Below are 21,347 nucleotides of genomic sequence, written 5' to 3'. Positions count from 1 at the left end.
AGCCCTTTTGAATTGTAATCTGACAATTAACTTAAGAGAGGAAAACCAAAAATTGAAACAATTTTCAACACAGGAAGCCTTCCGTAAAACTGAAGAAATATTGACTGATACTTTGGACAAAGTAATACCTCCTAAACAACTCTCAAATAAACCAATCTGCAGATGCTGGATAAACAACGATGTGAAGAACTCTTGTCGGAAAAAGCAACAACGTTTTCCAGCGTATTTCAAATCGAACACAGAAAAAGAAAGAAGTGTTAATATAAAATAAAAAGACATCAAAAAGACCCTAGTCCGGAAAACTAAAAACAATTTTATTCAAAATCTTTTCAGCAAAGATAACGATTCCAAAAAGAGACTCTTCTACAAATTTGTGAGCAAAATTAAATTGGAACCAAAAGCAAAAAAATTTGATATATCCAATCTACCAACAGCAACCCAGCTAAACTCCCCTTTTGTCAAAATATGGCCAAGACCCGCCAAAAAAACAGCCAGTAATATAAAATTAAACCACGTGAGAGAAATAGGCAACTCAATATATCTGGAACTTATTATTGAAATTGAAGTTCTCAAAGAAACCAAAAAACTTAAAAACAAACTCAGCTTTGATCACATGGAATTTTCAAGCAATCTTCGTAAATTTGTCACGCCATCCATTTCCTCTTGTCTCTGTGATCAATTTAATAAAACGATAGATACTGTCATTTATACAGATTGCTTGAAAGTTGATAGAGTTATTCCTATATATAAAGAAGGTCCTCTATGCGACCCGAATAATTACCGTCCAATATCACTCATGCCAGTAATTGGGAATATCTTTGAAAAAGTCCTGCATTCAAGATTAATGTCTTTCCCAAGTAAAAACGATGTTCTAAAAAAATAACTTGGCTGAATAAATAAAGGGTCAACAATAGATGCTCTGGTTGAGGTAGTTGAACGTATTTGTGACCTTAGATCTAAACACAAGTTGCTCACTGTACTTTACTGGATCTGCCCAAATCATTTGATACTGTAAATCAGAAACTATTAATCATAAAGTGTGAGATCTATGGACTATGAGGCCAAGCATCGAGTATCCTAACATCGTATCTGAGCAACCGGAAACACAATTTGTCAATTTTAATGGTGAAATATCGAGCAATTTAGGAGTTAACAGCGGATTTCCAGAAGGTTCTGTTTTGCGACGGCTTCTTTGTTCTTCTTTCAATGATTTGGCAAATTTAAAGAATCATGGCGACCTTTTACTCTATGCGGATGATACCACAATTATTGGGGAACTGAAAACCAATTATATACATGACAATCTGACAGCAGTGGAGTTAAGGATGTCTCAAAACAAGCTTACAATTAATCAGAGCAAAACAAAGGTTATCACATTTGGGCTGAACATTGCTTCTAAATGAAGCGGAATGAAGTCGAGCAAACTGAATATGTAAAGCTGCTCGGCTTGTGGTTAGATAAGGATCTTAAATATTTAGAACATTTACGAGTCATAAAAAACAAATGCCCTAAATTCATCTCTCTCTTCTATCAGACAAAAAATTATTTATCAACCAACATGCTGATAAACATCCTCAAATTGTATGTTCAACCCATCTATCAATACGGAAGTCTTCCTTATGGCACAGCCTGAAGTCATCTAGGGGCTCTTCAAAGACAAGAAAAGTGTCTCGTTCGAATAATTTTTGGGCTGAAACGAACCGATGAAGTGAGAACCTTTGGAAAAAAATTTTCTATTCTATCAATATTTGAGTTTTATGTATACGAATTGTTTAAACTACTTTGCAGAATAGTGCGCAGAAAGCATCATAGTTCATTTGTTAACAACTTTATATCTGCTTTTGAAATTAATAGATGTTTTTTTTATCAGAGAAAACCCAAATCACGAGTAAATAAATATAAAATGACAATGGCTTACAAAAAAAGGACCACCCAAACATGGAAAGGTATATCATTCACATTCAACTCAATCAGTAATTTCCACCGACAGATTTTGAGAGATACTATTAGTGTTGAAAACAACACATTCAACGATTTCGTTCACAAGTTCAGAGATCTGTTTATAGTAGACTCACAGTATTTGACCAACTTATTTTGGCAAGCGTTTTTATGAAATTGAACAATTTTTCTTTAAACTGACTTTTTTCGTTTCCTCGAGGTTTTTTCTTTAATCTTGTAATTGATCGACCCCCATTTGAAAATCTTGTATGGTGTCTGAAAACACTCTTCTAGCTTAATTGACGTAGGTGATGTATGGAAGATAACATACTCAAACGATTTTATCATTATTGTAAGTTTTTGAATAAAGTGGATGTTGGTTTAATTGGAATATTTCTCTGCACTCGGCAAGGATTTAGCCAAACTTGATATTCGTTATAAACACTGCTAGGGTATAGATTCATTCTTATTCAGTTTAAGATAGAAACGCACTAAAAACAAAAAAAAATCGATTCTTGATTCAGAAAGCCAATAATTTCAAGATTCGATCATCATGGAAACAAAAGCGTGAACATCCCTCAACAGAAACATGCATCTTGTATTTTAAGTAGATCGTTTGCTCTGTCTCAAATATCTATTCATGAGCGCCTGTATAACAAGAACTAATTCTGATGTCACTAAAGAAAGCAGAGCTGTTTGGAATAAAACTCAGTCCATTCACAAAAAATCACAAAAATGCACGGTCTGCCATTGCATTGATATCACCTCAGGTCAATTGTTATAAACTCTCTTTACTAGATGATGTGAAGGTCAAACGCTTCATTTTTCCAATCGTGAGTTTTTTCTGAACGTTCTTCTGATTCATGTTGCTTCTGAAAACTTCCCTAACCAGGTTCAAGCCACCTCGCATGCTTCATCGAAAAAAAAGGTAATAGAAGAAGACCATGCTCCACTCAGACATTCGGAGAAAAATCTTTAGCTCTACTAAAATTATCAGGGCTGCGTTAGCTTGACGCAAATAAATAATTTATGCTGGACTTTATCTTGACCCATGTTTTTGATGCTCGACATTAGATTAACATATAACCCTAATTGATGGTCAACTTTAGTTTGACACGAGTTTTTGGACTAGATCCCAACATTTTACATGCAATTTGAAAAAGGAATAGTGCATGAGTGTATTGAACAGTTATTGCCATTCAAATTGTTTAACGCTCATGAATTTTTTTCAAAAAAGAAAGGATATTTCTAAAATCAGCAAAAAATTGACAATTTTTGACTCAAAACAACAAAATTTCAACACAATAAACTCATTGCTGATTAAATGACGATGATTTCAGCTATACTAACTAGTTCCAATTAGCCGAACAAATTCGGAATATATCATTCTGGCACCAAAATAATTGGTCTGAAGAACATATTTTTTGTCTATGGCGAAATTCCAACTAATTTCTACGTTGGATTGCTTCTTGCAATTCTTGCGTGATGATTTTCGTGGATGTTTGCAATCCACAAAAGGAAAAGGAAAGTTAATAATGATCCCCAAAACTCGGGTTAGTTTTTGAACAAAACATGCTTGATCTTAAACCCACACCCAAGCCACCTCTGATCACAACTACTTGGGTCGCATACAGGGTTCAGAGTGCGACCGAATTTATAGGGTCGGTAAAGGGTTATGGTCGCACGATAGTCTGGACAATGGTCGAATTTTGGTCTGATCAAAAACCAAAGTATTCAGAGGATATAGTTAATTGAGAAGACAACTGGAGCCATGACAAAACCGTACACTGAATTGAACTAGGCGCTGCACCATGTACTTATAGTCAAATTTTTGTTTGACGTTGCCCCCATTCTAGAATTATAAAATCTTCTTATAAGTCGAGTTCTAATCCTGAGTGCAGGTGATAATGGTCTGTAATGCCACTTGGGAAGAAATTTGGCCGATGGTTTGTTTTTCTGCTTACCCAGAGAGCCGCTCCATGAAAGTGGTTGCAATCCAGCATTCGATCGATGACTGTTATGGACAGCCAACACAGTCCCACTCATGTCTCCTACCACAGTATTCCTGGAAACAAAATTCACTAAATTTAAATATGAACCGGACCACAAAAGTGGGGAAACGAAGTGTCTGACTAACAGCAAACCGTACGCACAAGTTCGTTGGTATGTAATTATACACTAAGACCATGGAGCGGTTTTACCTTAAATTTAACAAATTTTAATGTTTTTACTAAAAAAAGGAACGAGTTTGGTGGTATTGCTGTTTTGCAGTTTTGGAGTTTTTAAGCTTGAATGTGAATGTATTGCTTTTGTTTTTGTAGCAACTTTAAAGTGGACGTCCTAAAAACACTTAACAAAATTCCAATTTTTGATTAAAACGGGGGCTAACTGAACGGTTGAATTTACATAAAGAATGCGACACTTGATTGATTAAACACGTTACATCTGAAAACTGTTTTTTCATTAAAACTAAATGCTTTCAATTACCAAAAGACAATTGCCCCCCTAACAATACATAATCCGTCTAAACATTGTGCTCAAAGATCCATACAATTTCTCGGCTCAATTAAATTGACCACTAATAGCCATTGTACTGTATTTGGACAATGAAATTTATAATTGAAATTATACCTTGCTTGGACAAGTCTGGGAAAGGTTATTTTAATTTGAAACATCAGGTCTTTTAGCACGCGAATGAATATAACTTAATTGTGAACCATTCACCGCACTTAAAATCAGTTGACTCGTAAACAAAATACGTATCAGCAAACAAACCACATTAGTTGCGTACCAATATCTTTGCAAAAGTTTGTTAAATATATCTGCAAAAAGAATTCAATTTGTTTTTTTTTTCTGAACTGGCGTTATTGTTCAATAAAACAATAAATGCTTCTCTGCATAAACCTAAACATCGCCCAGAAAGAGTACCATAAGCGACCCAGTGGGTGTTTTGGCGTTGTGGATGCAAGTTTTCAACCAACTTCTAAATACACGAAAATGGTTTTGATAACCCGGGTTGACCCCATAATTCAAAAAGTTATAATATTACAACTTCATATTATGGCGTCTATGAAAAGTTGTAGTCATAGAACTTTCATAAAAAGGAGTTCTATGGAATTGAATTTTTATGAAAATTTTTTTTACATCATGAAAAGGAGGGAAATAGTATGTTTCAAAAAACTAACTTGAAAAAAAAATTGAAAAATTGAGTCTTAAGCGAACAGAGAATTATGAAAAAGTTGTAGTCATAGAACTTCATAGAAAAAGAAAAAATTTTGGAGAAAAGTGAAAAACACTTTTGCAAGTTAAAAAACTCCTTGCCCGCCCTTAATTATTCAATGAAAACCCATTGCATCAAATGAGACTGCAAATTACAATCAACAATGAAAAAGTTGTAGTCATAGAACTTCATAGAAAAGTTTTGGTTCAATTTTTTCCGTAAAAGAACTAATTTCTTCCTTACGAAGAAATGTCATCTTGCCATTCAAATTTTTGGCGCAGAACAGACCAGCGTATAGCAAAAAAGTATGGGACAAAGAAAATTCGATAGAACATGGTTCCAGTGTTTTTCCAAAAAAATTTTGGGGTAAATCGGACACCCAAAATTTTGGTTAATGTAGCTAATTCCTTTTTGAAATGACCAATTGATATTGCCAACGAGTTGTTTCGAGAAACCAAACTTTTTGAAGCGCAGTTTGTGTTTTTCAGCTGATATCAAACAAAGTTTTACCTCATCGAGAATTGAACCACCCCATCTCAATAATTTTGCTTACAAAACTCATCCATATAAGATTATTTATTTTTTGTCAATATCAAAAATGCTTTAGTTGTGATCTTCCACTCAGGTTCATCTCCAGGAGTGTACAATTAGCTCATAGCCTAGAAAAAATTATGCGTCAATGAAAACTTGATATAATATAGAATAAGTTACCTCCCAATAAGAATTTTTGATGTATATCGGACACCCAAAAATTTGGTTAAGGTAGCTAATTCCTTTTTGAAATGACCAATTGATATTGCAATGAGTTGTTTCGAGGAATTTAAATTCTTCGATGCACATTTTTGTTTTGCAGCTGTTATCAAGCAAAATTGTACCTCATAGAGAATTGAACCACCCCATCTCAATAATTTTGCTTACAAAATTCATCCATATAAGATTATTTATTTTTTGTCACTATCAGAAACGCTTTACTTGCGATCCTCCACTCGGGTTCATCTTCAGTAGTGTACAACCAGCCCATATCACAAAAAAATTATGGGAAAATGAAAACTCGATAGAATATAGAATAAGTTACCTCCCAATAAGAATTTTTGATGTATATCGGACACCCAAAATTTTGGTTAATGTAGCTAATTCCTTTTTGAAATGACCAATTGATATTGCCAATGAATTGTTTCGAGGAACTTAAATTCTTCGATGCACATTTCTGTTTTGCAGCTGTTATCAAGCAAAATTGTACCTCATCGAGAATTGAACCACCCCATCTCAATAATTTTGCTTACAAAATTCATCCATATAAGATTATTTATTTTTTGTCAATATCAAAAATACTTTAGTTGTGATCTTCCACTCAGGTTCATCTCCACGAGTGTAAAACTAGCCCGTATCACAAAAAAATTATGGGACAATGAAAACTTGATATAATATAGAATAAGTTACCTCCCAATAAGAATTTTTGATGTATATCGGACACCCAAAATTTTGGTTAATGTAGCTAATTCCTTTTTGAAATGACCAATTGATATTGCCAATGAGTTGTTTCGAGGAACTTATATTCTTCGATGCACATTTCTGTTTTGCAGCTGTTATCAAGCAAAGTTTTACCTCATCGAGAATTGAACCACCCCATCTCAATAACTTTGCTTACAAAATTCATCCATATAAGATTATTTATTTTTTGTCACTATCAAAAACGCTTTACTTGCAATCCTCCACTCGGGTTCATCATCAGGAGTGTACAACTAGCCCATAGCACAAAAAAATTATGGGTAAATGAAAACTCGATAGAATATAGAATAAGTTTCCACCCAAAAGATTTTTTGGGGTAAATCAGGCACCCAAAATATTGGTTATGGTAGCTACTTCTTTTTTGAAATGACCAATTGATATTGCCAATGAGTTGTTTCGAGGAACCAAATTTCTTTGATGCACATTTTTGTTATTCAGCTGTTATCAAGCAAAGTTTTACCTCATCGAGAATTGAACCACCCCATCTCAATAATTTTGCTTACAAAACTCATCCATATAAGATTATTTATTATTAGTCAAAATCAAAAATGCTTTAGTTGTGATCCTCCACTCAGGTTCATTTCCAGGAGTGTACAATTAGCTCATAGCCTAAAAAAATTATGGGACAATGAAAACTCGATATAATATGGAATAAGTTACCTCCCAATAAGAATTTTTGGTGTATAACGGACACCCAAAATTTTGGTTAATGTAGCTAATTCCTTTTTGAAATGACCAATTGATATTGTCAATGAGTTGTTTTGAGGAACTTAAATTTTTCGATGCACGTTTTTGTTTTGCAGCTGTTATCAAGCAAAATTGTACCTCATCGAGAATTGAACCACCCCATCTCAATAATTTTTCTTACAAAATTCATCCATATAAGATTACTTATTTTTTGTCACTATCAAAAACGTTTTACTTGCGATCCTACACTCAGGTCCATCTTCAGGAGTGTACAACTATCCCATAGCACAAAAAAATTGTGGGAAAATGAAAACTCGATAGAATGTAGAGTAAGTTTCCACCCAAAAAAACTTTTGGGGTAAATCAGGCACCCAAAATACTGGTTAATGTAGCTACTTCTTTTTTGAAATGACCAATTGATATTGCCAATGAGTTGTTTCGAGGAACCAAATTTCTTTGACGCACATTTTTGTTTTGCAGCTGTTATCAAGCAAAATTGTACCTCATCGAGAATTGAACCACCCCATCTCAATAATTTTGCTTACAAAATTCATCCATATAAGATTACTTATATTTTGTCACTATCAAAAACGCTTTACTTGCGATCCTACACTCGGGTTCATTTTTAGGAGTGTACAACAAGCCCATAGCACAAAAAAATTATGGGGAAATGAAAACTCGATAGAATATATAATAAGTTTCCACCCAAAAAAATTTTTTGGGGTAAATCGGACACCCAAAATATTGGTTAATGTAGCTAATTACTTCTTGAAATGACCAATTGCTATTGCTAAAAAAATGTCTTGAGGAGCAAGATTTCTTTGAAGCACAATTTGTGTTTTCAGCCGATATCAATTTCGTTCGACTTCACAATTGCAAAAAAAATATATCAGGCAAGTTTTTATGAAGTTTTTGTTTTTAATCAACTCAGAGCGTCTCGCGCAAATAAACAACCATCAACGGGGGTGGTACCCCAATCTACAATTTGGGTTTTAGTTCAAAAATGGGCTGTTTGATCAATTTTTACCACGAAGAGCTTTGGAACTTCTTATTTGTTTTTTTTTTTTTTGCGTTTGACTTCAAGTGGTCTGACAGTTGTGTCGATGTAAGAAAAGTACCCTCATTTAAATTAAAAACATTGTTAACTGCCTCTCCTCAAATCACATCCAATTAACATTCAGGAATACATCTGAGGGTTTTTTCGGAATCTACTACAAATGATTTTGTACGAGAACGGTTCCCCAACAATTGAAAAAAGTAGATCTTTTTTTAATTCTGTAGTAATTTTTTCTCTACTACGGATTCAAAGTGGTCGTCATGATCTCCAAGTTAAACAATCTAAGTACACTAGTTTAGGAAAAAAATAGGAAAAACGGAATTTTGTCTCTTAGGCTGAGGAAAAAACTTTATTCAATTTCAAAAAGCAAAAAAAATGTTTCGTCTATTTTTTGTAGATAATTTGAATTCTCTTTTTTTTTCTGAGAATCTCGGAGAATTAAAAACTGCTTTATCGAGTCAATCACAACGCTCGCTAAACATTCTATATCTTTTTTCTATTTTTGTTTCCTTACTTTGGATTTTCATCAATTATTCTCATTATGAAATTCGGAAATTTTATGTAAATTTTTTTCCTTGCAAATAGTTTCTATCCTTCTGTTGATTTTAAAAGTGGCCATCCAATTAAATTTAAACGCTGGGGTGTGCAACTTACCTAACCATCCATCTAATTAACTGTTAAAAACACATGTGAAGATCTTTACGGAAAAATTAATGTCCAAATTTGAAAAAAAAATCAATTATCAATTCGGGGTACGCTTCATGTGTTTTATGATTTCTTCGAAACTACTGTACCAAATTGTACAGGCATTGTTGCGTTTTGCTTACCCTAAACTTTCATTGCTTGCAGTGTTCATTGGTTCCTGAAGTCGCCCTAATCAAAAAGTTATTAGTGTTTAACTTTGAAAAAATTGAAATAAAATTTAATGATTTGAGGGCACGCCTATTGTTTCTGACGATTTTTCCTGAACTACTATGCCAAAGTGGCCAACCATAGTCCCATTTTGTTGATTGTAAGTTTAAATGTCTGCAGTCTTGAATTTGTGTCTAAATTGGCCTGCTCAGAACGTTATTAAGCTGTAATTCTTAAAAAATTTAAAAAAAAAATTATATTTTAAATACGAGTTCTTTTATGTTTGACAATTTCTCTAAAACTACTGTACCAAATTGGACGGGCATTGTTGCATTTGGGTTTATCTTAAATTCTTCTGTTTGCAGTGTTTATAGGTTTCTCACGTCGGCTTAATCAAAAAGTTGGAGGAAAGATCTTGTTTTATCACATTGAGAAAGGAACTTAATCTTTTGTACTTTTCCGACTTTCTCAATTAGTTTTTGACCAAAACGAGTGATCACTGGCATTATCTTTTTCTGTTAAGACGCTCTTCTATGGAATGGCTAGTCACATTGTTGAAAAATTCTTTAGAACAGTTATTCAATGATGAAAGCCGAAAAACAAACTCTTTTCTCAAATTTTATGGCTGAGTGGTGTTTTGCGCTATTGAATAAGTTTTTCGGCGTGTGTTTTGTGTTTTCTAGACAATGTTTAAGTTGCTGAAGCTAATTGTATCAAATAATGGGGTTAATTCAACAATTTTTCTTTTTTCACGATTTCATCGAATTTCTGTGGATGTTGTTTTATGTCAAAACACACAAAACATCATAACCTTCATGGTGAGGTGGGAAATTTTTTCCCACCTCACGATGAAGGTTTGCCGTGACCTAGAACGTAGAAGTGGACCAGAATTACACCCACAAATACGCCGGGAACGCTGTTTCACGTTGTTTTACGTCGGTTCCGGAGATCTTGGGCTTCGATTTTAGCCCAAAAATGGGGTACAGAACAGTATTTTGTTAATATCTGCTAAAGTACTGGACCAAATTAAACGGGAGTGGTCGCATTTTGTTGGCACTGAACCCCGCTTGCTTGCAGTATTTGGTTGGTTTCTCAAATCGGTCTTATCAGAAAGTTATTAATGCTTAAATTTGAAAAAAGTCGAATTTTTGGGCTGTTCTGGATGACCCAATTTTCGGTACAACAAAACAGCTGATTTGCGAAATGACTGTTAGTGTTTTAGAATCCTCAGTTAGTGGGGAGTATCCCCATATATATTTTCCATAGCGTTTTACGGAATTATGATAGTCAAATTTGGCTCTGAAATCAGGTCACCTCGCTTTTTGGGTCATTTGGTAGGGTACCTTTACTTTGGAATGACTCGTTGTAGAGTGAACCGATTTTGATGATTTTTTTTTGTTGGACCCAGCTTGAGCTAAGCTTTGTTTTGATATAGGTCTCGTTCCGTTTCGTTCAGCTGTTTCTGAGAAATTGGCCAGTAAACTTGCCCTCCGTTTTAGCCCCAGAAGCGGATGACACCATCCGGCACCAGTTTTGAAGCTTTGAATTTTGTTACTTCAAGTTACAAAATTAGTGTTCTGAATAGCCCGTCTAATGTAGATTCCGAATATGTATACTTTATATAGCGTTTTCTCAGGTTTAAATGTTCAATTTTAGCTCTGAAGTCAGGTCATATCGCTTTTTGGTCATTTGGTAGAGTACCTTATTTTTGCTATAACTTCTTACAGACTGCACCGATTGGGCTCATTTTTTAATATGACGCGTATCTCAAGCCGTGCTACAAACTGTACTAAAGGCGTTTTTTTTGTTCAGCCGTTTTTGAGAAATTGGCCAGTAAACTTGACCTCGGTTTTAGCACCAGAAGCGGTTGACACCATCCGGTTGACACCATTGACACCTTGAATCTTTGAACTATGTTACAAATGTTAGTGTTTTAGAATCCCCAGTTAGTGGGGAGTCTCCCCATATATATTTTGTATGTAGTTTTCCGTAGTTCGGATGGTCAATTTTAGGGATACGTGACCCGTACTTGTACTATTTGATCATTTGGTACGGTACCTTATTTTTGCTATAACTCCTTGAAGAGTGCACCGATTGGGCTCATTTTTTAATTTAATGCGTATCCCAAGCAGTACTACAGTTGGTATTAAAGACGTTTGTTTGCGTTCAGCCGTTTTTGAGAAATTGGCCAGGACACATACCCCCATTTTTACCAATTCGTGCCAGGTACATTTCGGACACCATCCGGCACCACCTTGAAGATCTGTCAGAAATCGATTTAAAGCTTGTTTATTGGTGCTTTAGCTTCCCTATATTATGGCAAAGCTTTCTAGCTATTATTTGTAATTTGTTTGACACATTGTCATGTCAAATTTTAGCTCTGGAGGTGGTGTATCTCTCCTCCATGATCATTTGGTACGGTACCTTCTTTTTGCTATAACTCGTTGAAAAATGCACCGATTGGGCTCATTTTTTAATATGATGCGTATCTCAAGCAGTGCTACAAACAGTATTAAGGGCGTTTGTTTTTGTTAAGCCGTTTTTGAGAAATTGGCCAGGAAATTTGACCCCAATTCGACCTCCTGTGGAGCGAAACAACACCTTGAGTACGATAGTAAACCTTGTTGTGGGTTCAATCCACGGTGAAATTTAGTGTGTTATATTCCCCCGTTAGTGGGGAGTCTCCCCATATATTTTTTACAGGTGGTCATAATGAGTGGTTATATGTTATAGTACAGAAACAGGACCCGAAATGGGTCATTTTGGTCATTTGGTACGGTACCTTGATGTTGGAATATCTCCTCGTAGATTGAACCAATTTTTGATCTGTATTTTGATTTGAACTCAGCTTGAGCCGTACTTGAATCCCTGTAAATAGCGTTTTGTTTCTTTCAGCCGTTTTTGAGAAATTGGCCAAGACACATACGGTCATTTTTACCTGTTAGTGACTGGTACGTTTCACGTTTCTATATGTGAAATGTTGAAATTAACGACTTTGACTGCACGAATAGGCTCAATAATGTTATTTTTTTAGGTCTTAACAAGGTCCCAGCCACACGGGTCGAGGTGGCGCCTAAGGGCTATAAATTAGGTAGGTTAGGAGAAAAAATCGTCAAAAGAAGTGTGGTATTTTTGTATATCTGTTGCTTGTTTTGTAAACCATCTAGCATAAGGGAGTTAGAAAGTCGTCGTAATATGCTTTGATGCATTGATCCAGTCGTGTGTACCATAAGTACGCTAGCTAAAAAGAGCTCAAGTTAATAGTCTTGTTTTCCAGATAACGATGTCAAAAGTACTAATAATTGGGGATTCGCACCTCAAAAGAGTTGCCGACGTTTTCCAGTTCCCTGATAACTTTACGATCGAGGCACAAGGAGGTGCACACGTAAATTACTGGCTGCAAAAGAAGGAGCTTATCAAGAAACACGATATTTGTATGTTGATGTTAGGAGGTAACATTCTTCTGGCAAAACCTAGTGACCCAATACAATACAAGGAGGAAATGAGAAGTGTTATTGGACAATTCACTCAGATCAGGAACTTTTGCAATAACTATGGTGTTCGATTGATAGTTTGGCAGATAATTAATCGCTTGTCATCTGTAAATGCAGGTTTCGACATCATCAGAGCCCTCAACAACCGACTTGCCGATAATAAACCTAAATATCATTTTCGCACCTTTTCTTTTGATGAAGATTTTCTACCCGATACAGTACACATGAGAGACTGGTGGTATAAACAAGCAGGATGTGATCTTGTTCGGGAGCTTGATAGTGCTCCTGATGCTAGGCCTGATCTGGTTGATTTATCTTTGCCCAATGTAAATTAAATTATTGTTGCAATTGGACAAGTTTATATTAACTTTGAGCCCTGTTTCGCAAGTCTGAGAATAAAAGCTTGTTATTTTCTGGTTTTCTTCTTAATAACCGTGTCTGAATATAACCACTGCGAGAGCGTTTCTAATGTTTAAATCTTTGCGGTCTTTGTTAGAAGCACAACTGATATATTTTGTTGGTTCACTCGATGTCCTATTTCCACCCGAAATTTGGGGGATAAATCCAATCTTTATTCAGTCTCACCCGAAAGCTGGGGAGTTCATAAACGCACAACATTAAAAAAGGGCTGTTTGGATGCCACTGGTTCACTCGTCCACCCGATAGTTGGGGGATGATTCTGAAAAAAATACCTTCTGAAATTCATAATCTTTAATTTAATCTGGTTCCACCCGATTGTTGGGGGATACTTCAATCTTTATTCAGTCTCACCCGAAAGCTGGGGAGATCATAAACTCACATAATTAAAAAAGCTTGTTTTGATGTAACTGGTTCACTCGTCCACCCGATAGTTGGGGGATGATTCTGAAAAAAATACCTAAAATTCATAATCTTTAATTTAATCTGGTTCCACCCGATAGTTGGGGGATACTTCAATCTTTATTCAGTCTCACCTGAAAGCTGGGGAGTTCATAAACTCACAGCATTAAAAAGGCTTGTTTTGATTTCACTGGTTCACTCGTCCACCCAATAGTTGGGGGATGATTCTGAAAAAAAAAACCTAAAATTCATAATCTTTAATTTAATCCGGTTCCACCCGATAGTTGGGGGATACTTCGATCTTTATTCAGTCTCACCCGAAAGCTGGGGAGATCATAAACTCACATAATTAAAAAGGCTTGTTTTGATGTAACTGGTTCACTCGTCCACCCGATAGTTGGGGGATGATTCTGAAAAAATACCTAAAATTCATAATCTTTAATTTAATCTGGTTCCACCCGATAGTTGGGGGATACTTCAATCTTTATTCAGTCTCACCTGAAAGCTGGGGAGTTCATAAACTCACAGCATTAAAAAGGCTTGTTTTGATTTCACTGGTTCACTCGTCCACCCGATAGTTGGGGGATGATTCTGAAAAAATACCTAAAATTCATAATCTTTAATTTAATCTGGTTCCACCCGATAGTTGGGGGATACTTCGATCTTTATTCAGTCTCACACGAAAGCTGGGGAGTTCGTAAACTCACATCATTAAAAAGGCTTGTTTTGATGTCACTGGTTCACTCGTCCACCCGATAGTTGCGGGATGATTCTGAAAAAATACCTAAAATTCATAATCTTTAATTTAATATGGTTCCACCCAATAGCTGGTGGATACTCCAGTCTTTATTCAGTCTCACCCAAAAGCTTCCGATGTTCCTAATCTTAAATTATCAATTCAAGGATATATGGTCTGAGCTACAATCTCTTCGAAACTGAAATTTGTTCTAAACAGTTGTTGGCAATTTCGACTCGATTTCTCGGAATCTATCTGATTGTCCTCCAATTTGTTTTCAACAACTTTCATCTTAACATTTATGCCTTTGCGAATGTTGCTTTTGTCGGCTTTAGGTTTAAGTTTTCTTACAACCAAAACGTTTTTAGGGGAGCTTAGCTTTGTATCGTTTTTTTTGCCGTACAGATAAAACGCGTCAGACTTCGTTACTTTTTGTTCTATTTTTACTCCAACGGTGCGACCAATTGGTCCAAAAATTTTAGAAGAACTATGTCGATTGCGGATAAAGCCAATGACTTAATCTTAACTGGTCCAAGGTCCACCAAAGGCAATTTTCCAACTAAAAGCTCTCTGTACAACTCACCAGGGGATGAGAAAAGAGCAAAAGGGCTTCGGTGGGTCTTCTATAAGAAATACGATTGCCATCCTTTTGTGCTGACTCACAACAGTCCGTTTTGGCCTGACATTTCGCTGGCTGACAAATTGTCCATGGTCAGAGGCCGAAAGCTGTACTTCAAAGCAACGTCATCAGGTAGATTCAAGGCATCATTTGTCAAAATGATGTCAGTCAAAGAAGTTGACAGTTTCGTCCGTGATGTGTCAACGAAGGTTGCGAACGCAAACAAAAGTCTGTCGGATATAAGTTCCATAGTGTTAGTACACACTTTTCGAGTTAATATCACTTTCCTACAATTTCCAGTTTCTTAGAAGTCTAACTTTGAAAATCTAGGTAATTAAATTTTTATAAATTTATTCAATCGAGGCTCAAATTTTGTGCCTTTTTGCTTGGATTCACGCTTGCCTAAGTAATTGCTTCGCTTTTATTGAAGACTTTTCATGTTTTGCCCCTGTTTACATTAATTGCTATTCAAAACTCTTGCATTAGAAAATTTTTCCTTTTGTACTTCAGTGAAACGAGCCTTCAAAACTGCACCATTAATGAAGCTCAGCCTTTACAAGCAGCAGCAGAAGAATTCGAGTAAGTTACGTTGTTCTGTTGGGCTTGTTTGGTGTTCTCGTTTGTAATCTTCCTAAACCTCGACTTTTGCTTCTGTCATGCATCCAGCGATATAGGCTTCGTTGTTATAAATCTTTTCTGTTTGAAAACATAAGGTACCGAGTAACTATAGTAACGGAGGGTTTTTATTGCTGCCTAGAGACAAAGAGAATGAGGAACCTAAAGAGAGTAAAGAAAAGAAGCGAAAGTCAATTCAAAGTCCGGTAAAGAGGAGCGTTCATTTTTCCAAGGACGTCTTGTCGGCCGAAAAGGATTATGAGAGTCCCTATATCAATCTGGCAAAATCAAGTTGCTCAACGCCATGCAATGAAGCTCCAAATTCTAATGCGGACACAGCTCAAGGAGAATACTCAATGAAAGATGTAATGGATTTCGTGACAAGCAAGTTTAATGAGATGCTGGACGCTCAGGAGGAGCACACTAGAAAACTAATGAAAGAAAATGCTATTCTTAGAAAGAAGCTTCTCGAAGTTTTGGGAGATGGTGACAAACCTGATAGCTTGAAAAGGTTGAAAAATGCGATCAAAGCCAATCGTGTCAGCGCCGATCCTTTGATGTTTAACGGAAAGGACTTGATGAGGTTCAAACCAACTGAAGATGGGCCGTCTGTGTTTGGCAGAACAATTGCTGCCGAAATTTTTGGGAGTGAGAAGAATTGTATGCTCGCTAAAGAGCGTATTGGTGTAAAAGTCAACAGGCGAAATAGCCGTGGACCTTGCGATGCAGCTCTTGAAGAGCTTTTTGTTGAGTGTGTGACTAGAAATTATTCAGACGATACTGACGAAGCCGTAAGCCGTGCTGTTGCAGGTGCCAATCAATATGGGGCCGAAATGAAACAAAAGCACTCTCTATGATGGTCATCACCAAAACATTGTCCTACTTTTAATATCGCCAGCTTTATAGCAAGCTACATTTTTCTAATTTGCGTTCCGTTTTTCGGCAAAAGCATATTTGGTGCTATTCGGTGTTTAGTTTTGCCTCTGAACTTTGATGTTTGTATGGCTTGTTGTAACTGTTGTTGATATCTATCATTTCTTCATGCGTTTCATCCAAGAGCTGTGTTGACAAAATTCAATTCAACCTTTTGCTCGATTTGCTTTTTTAATAAAATTAGATGAGAACAAGTAAAGAACAAACATGTTTGTTTGAACTTTTTTACAAAAAGCAGTGTTTGACAGTCTAGATGCACTTAGGTAACTTTAAAAAATTTGGTTTGTTTTCATGTTAGAAATGTCTAGCTGTGAAAGTTCATCGGAGGAAGATCAAATAGTATTGAAGAAACGTACCAAAATTGTATCAAATTTTCTATCTGAGAGTGAAGCTGAAGACCAAAAGGAATCAAGTGATGACGAAACTGAAACCAGTAATGATTTGCAAAGTACAATTTTGAATAAACAAGATCAAGATAATGTTAAAAATGAAGATTTTAAAGCCTTCAAACGTAATCCCTCTAGAATGGTTGATGAGCACAAAATGAGCTTGAAAAAATTACGGCAAGAGGAAAGGGCCAATGATGAAGAATTTTTCGCTCTCGTGACTTATCAAAAGACAGGTGAGCTACCGTCTGCCGGCAATACGACTGTTTATCTGCCAGTCATGCACGAGGGGATTAACTTAATGCAAGTTCCAGCCGGTAGCAGTGCTGCCAAGTTTGGGCGTCACCTGGGATGCGCAATGTATGGTAAGGGCGAGCTATGCAAGCTGCAATCACTCATCATTGGGGCTCATCGGCGTCGCAAAGACATTCGAACTCCGGTGCCTGAAGATGAACGTGCAAAGTTTGAACTTGTTGTGCGAAGAAAATATCCCAAATTCCCGGAAGCAGCATACAAAGACGCTCGCCATGCAGCTAATCAAATGGGCTTGGATATTAAACTCAAACTTCAGCGAGGTTCAACTGTTTGTTAATGTACTTCCTGTTCAACGGTAATAGCTGCTACATAATGATTTTGCGCTTGTTCTATTCTCTTTGCGTTTTGTAGTTCGGTGTTGAAATCTGATGATAGTAAATACAAACTACTAATGCTGTGCTGTTTTTGATAGGCATGTGAAGAATTTTGGTTTTTTCATGCGCCGGTTATCACTCGGGAATTTTGAACTAGTGTAATTGTTTTTCGTATATGGTGAGCTGCGCTTTTTTAGATAGAATAATGGATATCATTATCTTTTGTTAAAGAAATGTTGAAGTGCTTTAGCCTTGCGCAGGCTGATGCGCATGTCACTAAAGAAATTATTGAGGTTAATAACCATCCGGTTGAACCTTTGGTACAGATACTTTCGGCAGATGAATACAGAGAAGCATTGGGTAGAAATTTTGCACTTTTCGAGTTCGATGGTTTGTTACGTGACGCCTATCAGACTGCACTGGCAAACAATTTTTCTTTCAAACGGGACCGGTTTGGTGGATATGGTTTGTTTTACGTAGGTGAGAAAAGCTTTCAAACTAGGAAGTCAAGACCGTTACAAATTCTGCCATCAATAGTTGGATTTATTGAAAAAATTCCAAGTGAGTCATTGGCGAGCTTCAAAGACATATCAATTTTCAGAAAGACGGACGCCTGTAAGTTTGATCGAGTCATGTTAGGCCCTACTCGCTTTGCCAACCACTCTTGTAAACCTAACTGTCGTTTCGTTCTGAAAGAAGTCAATTCCCGACGATGTATCCAGTTGGAGATACTTTGCCCTATTGAAAAAAATGACGAAATAACAGTTAGTTATGGTAATGATTTCTTCGAAGAAGGGAATCAAGACTGTCTCTGTGTTCATGTCAATAGACATCAGACTAAAGTGTCTTTGGCTGAGAGGCAACGCGACTCCAGGCCTAGACTTATTCTGCTCAGTTCTCGTATCCGGCGAAGACGACAATCAGTTCTCCGGTCGAAACGTCGCAAGAAATCACCCAGACAAAAATTGGAAATGCGCAACTTTGCGGAGAGCAGTAGTTCATCAGATTTTGATCTATCACAGGATGATACCTCTTCTGATGAAACAAGTTCTTCGTTGGCTGATTTTCAACAAATAAACAATTTTGCGTCCTCGCCTAACAACAGTGTAGAAAATATGGCTCCCAGTTTCACGTTGAGCGCAATCATGTCTCAGATTCGTCCTCAGAAGATGCTCGTGATTCTGCTAATGAACGAAGCTGCACATTTTCGCAGCAGAACTTTGCGATCTGCGTGAATGAAATTATTGCCCGCCATGGTACTTCAGACGCTGAAGCTTCCGATTGGATAAAACTGATGCGGACTGCATTTCCCGAAAGCTACGTTCCCTCGCTAAAGTCAATGAAACAAAAAGCTGATGAGACCGTGAACTTGGCCTTGAAGACCACTCTATCATGTGATGAAGGCGAGTTAATTACATTAGATTTTAAATCAGACATTTTACTTGTTCTTAAGAGGAATCTCAATTCAATATATGAGTACAATTCTTCCCGGTGCCCCCTGAAAGATGTAAATATCCCGCCGTTTTTTGATTCGAGCAATAAAATAACAGTTTCGTTGTCAATGAATTCCGATGGTGTTAGGAATATCAATTCAAAAAAGCGATCATTGTGGCCCCTATGGCTTGGTATTCTTAATTTACCTCCGGTTTTACGATGCAAGTTTGCAAACATTATTCTTGCAAAATTATGGCTCGGTCGAGGTAAACCTGACTGGAATGTTTTTTTAGCCAAATTAAAGAAACTCTGCAAAGTGAGTCGTCAATTGAATGGAACGGTACTCTTTGGGAAGTCAATTTTGTAATCAAATTATTAGTGGCGGATTTGCCCGCGAAAGCATCCATACTTAATATGCAACAATTCAATGCCTATTTTGGCTGTACGCTCTGTTTGATAAAAAGCAAACCGATAGGAGAAGGCAAGAAAGGTTTATATTATCCTAACCAGAGGAACAAGATGCGAACGGCGGCACAACATGCAGCCTATATACGCTTAATACAGGAGCAAGCTATGGATTCTTTTAGAGGTGTCAAAGGGCCTTCAGCGGTGTCCACATTAATCGAAAATCTACCTCTCACTGCTCCTGTTGACTACATGCATCAGGTGCTGCTGGGTGTTACACGTGCTCTTCTGTTTCTTATTAGAGATAAATCGACAAAATCTGATCTCAACAAAATTCGCGAAAACAGTGCCACTCTTCAATTGACTTCTGATTTCAAGAGATCGGTCCGAAGTCTTGATGATATGGAGTTTTTCAAAGCAAACGAGTTGAAAGTTTGGCTTTTATATGTGGGACCAGCAGTTTTCAGGAGTTTCGTCAACGAAAGTTTGTACGAGAGGTTTCATTTGTTGAGCTATTCCAACCGTTTGCTTTTATTTTCTTCTGAGCACTGCCGCGTGGCTGAAAATCTTATTGAACGGTTTCACCTTCTAACTGCGGAAGCCCACTCAGACAAAGTATTTTCTGCGAATATTCATTCTCTCAATCATTTAGCGTGGCAGGTTAGGTGCTTTGGACCTTTATGGTGCACCTCTGCCATCATGTTTGAATCGGCAAATTACCTCCTACGTTGCAAGTTCACTGGGACAGTGTGTCATCACAGTTTTGGTGGACCGGTACTTAAGGAATAAAAATTCTTGCTGCGAAAATCCTCGAAAAGACACGCTATACGACTTGTGTCTGTCTCTTAGGGAGAGAAAATCTTTCAAACAACGGGCTGTTTGCTTGCATGAAATCCCCTCTGATCTCAAAGATCTTTCTGCTCAATTTTATTCCACGCGAAAGTTTGAGAATTTTACCTTTGATTCCATTTCTCATTCGTCGTGTAGAAACTCGTTCATTTCTTTTGTCTTTGACGGCGAGAAAAAATTGTGTCAAATTCGATTGTTCTTTACAATCGACAAACAAGTTTTTGCTTCTGTTGTGCTCTACCAAAAAAAAGCACAGACCTTCTCAATCAACGGCTGACGTTTACAGTTTTTATGAAGTCAGAAAATTGGAAAATGTACAGACTATTAGTCAGGATGCTATTATTGAAAAGCTCTTGCCATTAACTGTAAATGAAAAACTTGTTTTGGTACCTTTGGTGAATATCTTTGAACATGATTGAGCCTTAGTAGAAAATTTTGAACTCATAGTTTGAAGAAATTGAAAAAGTTGTTGCTTTTATTTTTGACTTTTCAGTGTTTCTTTTTTTGGTAAAATCTCATTTCTTTTTTTTTGTTTCTTCAGTGTCAAATGCCTCAAGAATACATTCGAAAAACAACTGCGAAATATTCCAATTCTGATTTAAATGCCGCTGTTAAAGATGTAAGAACTAAAGGGATTCCGTTGCTGAAGGCCGCAAAGAAACATGGTGTTCCAAGATCGACATTAAGACGCCACGTGTCAAAAGTTGACTTACAGCAAGGAAGGCCCTGCGTACTTCCGCGTAGTTTGATTAACAAGTTGCTGATCGACGTAGTCCTCTACGCAAAGTCTGCGCAAGATGTTAAAGAAGCAGCGTATAAGATGGGTCTGAGGTCAGGGGTCTCGATGCCTCCGAGTTGGACAAAAAACGAAAGAGCTGGAAATGATTGGTGGCAGAAGTTTGCGGAGAAGTACCTCTTTGTTCGACACTTTCTGCCTGCGAATTCCAATAATCCAAGGCCAGCTATAGCGATTATTTGTGGAAGTTGTTCAGATCGGTTTTTGCATGACATGGGTTTCTCATTTTGCGCTCAATGCTGTGATGTGATCTGCGATGACTGTGCTGTAAAAGATTCAAAAGTTTGTTGCCCGAACTGTGGAAAAATGAATGAGTCAGTCTTTTGACTTCAAATGTGACTTTAAACTATAAAATTTTTGTCGATTTGT

General features: G+C 36.8%; 1 protein-coding gene across 8 annotated transcripts in view; it reads right to left on the bottom strand.

The window, feature by feature from the left end:
- The window catches only part of LOC142338193 (ancylostoma secreted protein-like), a 95,950-nt gene that overhangs the window by 12,097 nt on the left and 62,506 nt on the right, over positions 1 to 21,347 (bottom strand). For all 8 annotated transcript variants that reach the window (XM_075387836.1, XM_075387834.1, XM_075387837.1 and 5 more), the window contains one exon: positions 3,903 to 4,003. In XM_075387836.1, coding sequence (XP_075243951.1) covers positions 3,903 to 4,003 — 101 coding nt within the window. The remainder of the gene's footprint in view (positions 1 to 3,902; positions 4,004 to 21,347) is intronic.

The sequence above is a fragment of the Convolutriloba macropyga genome, chromosome 4 (assembly GCF_964194025.1).
Source record: "Convolutriloba macropyga chromosome 4, txConMacr16.3, whole genome shotgun sequence".
Taxonomy (NCBI): domain Eukaryota; kingdom Metazoa; phylum Xenacoelomorpha; order Acoela; family Convolutidae; genus Convolutriloba; species Convolutriloba macropyga.
This window is presented reverse-complemented; position numbering and strand designations above follow the sequence as displayed.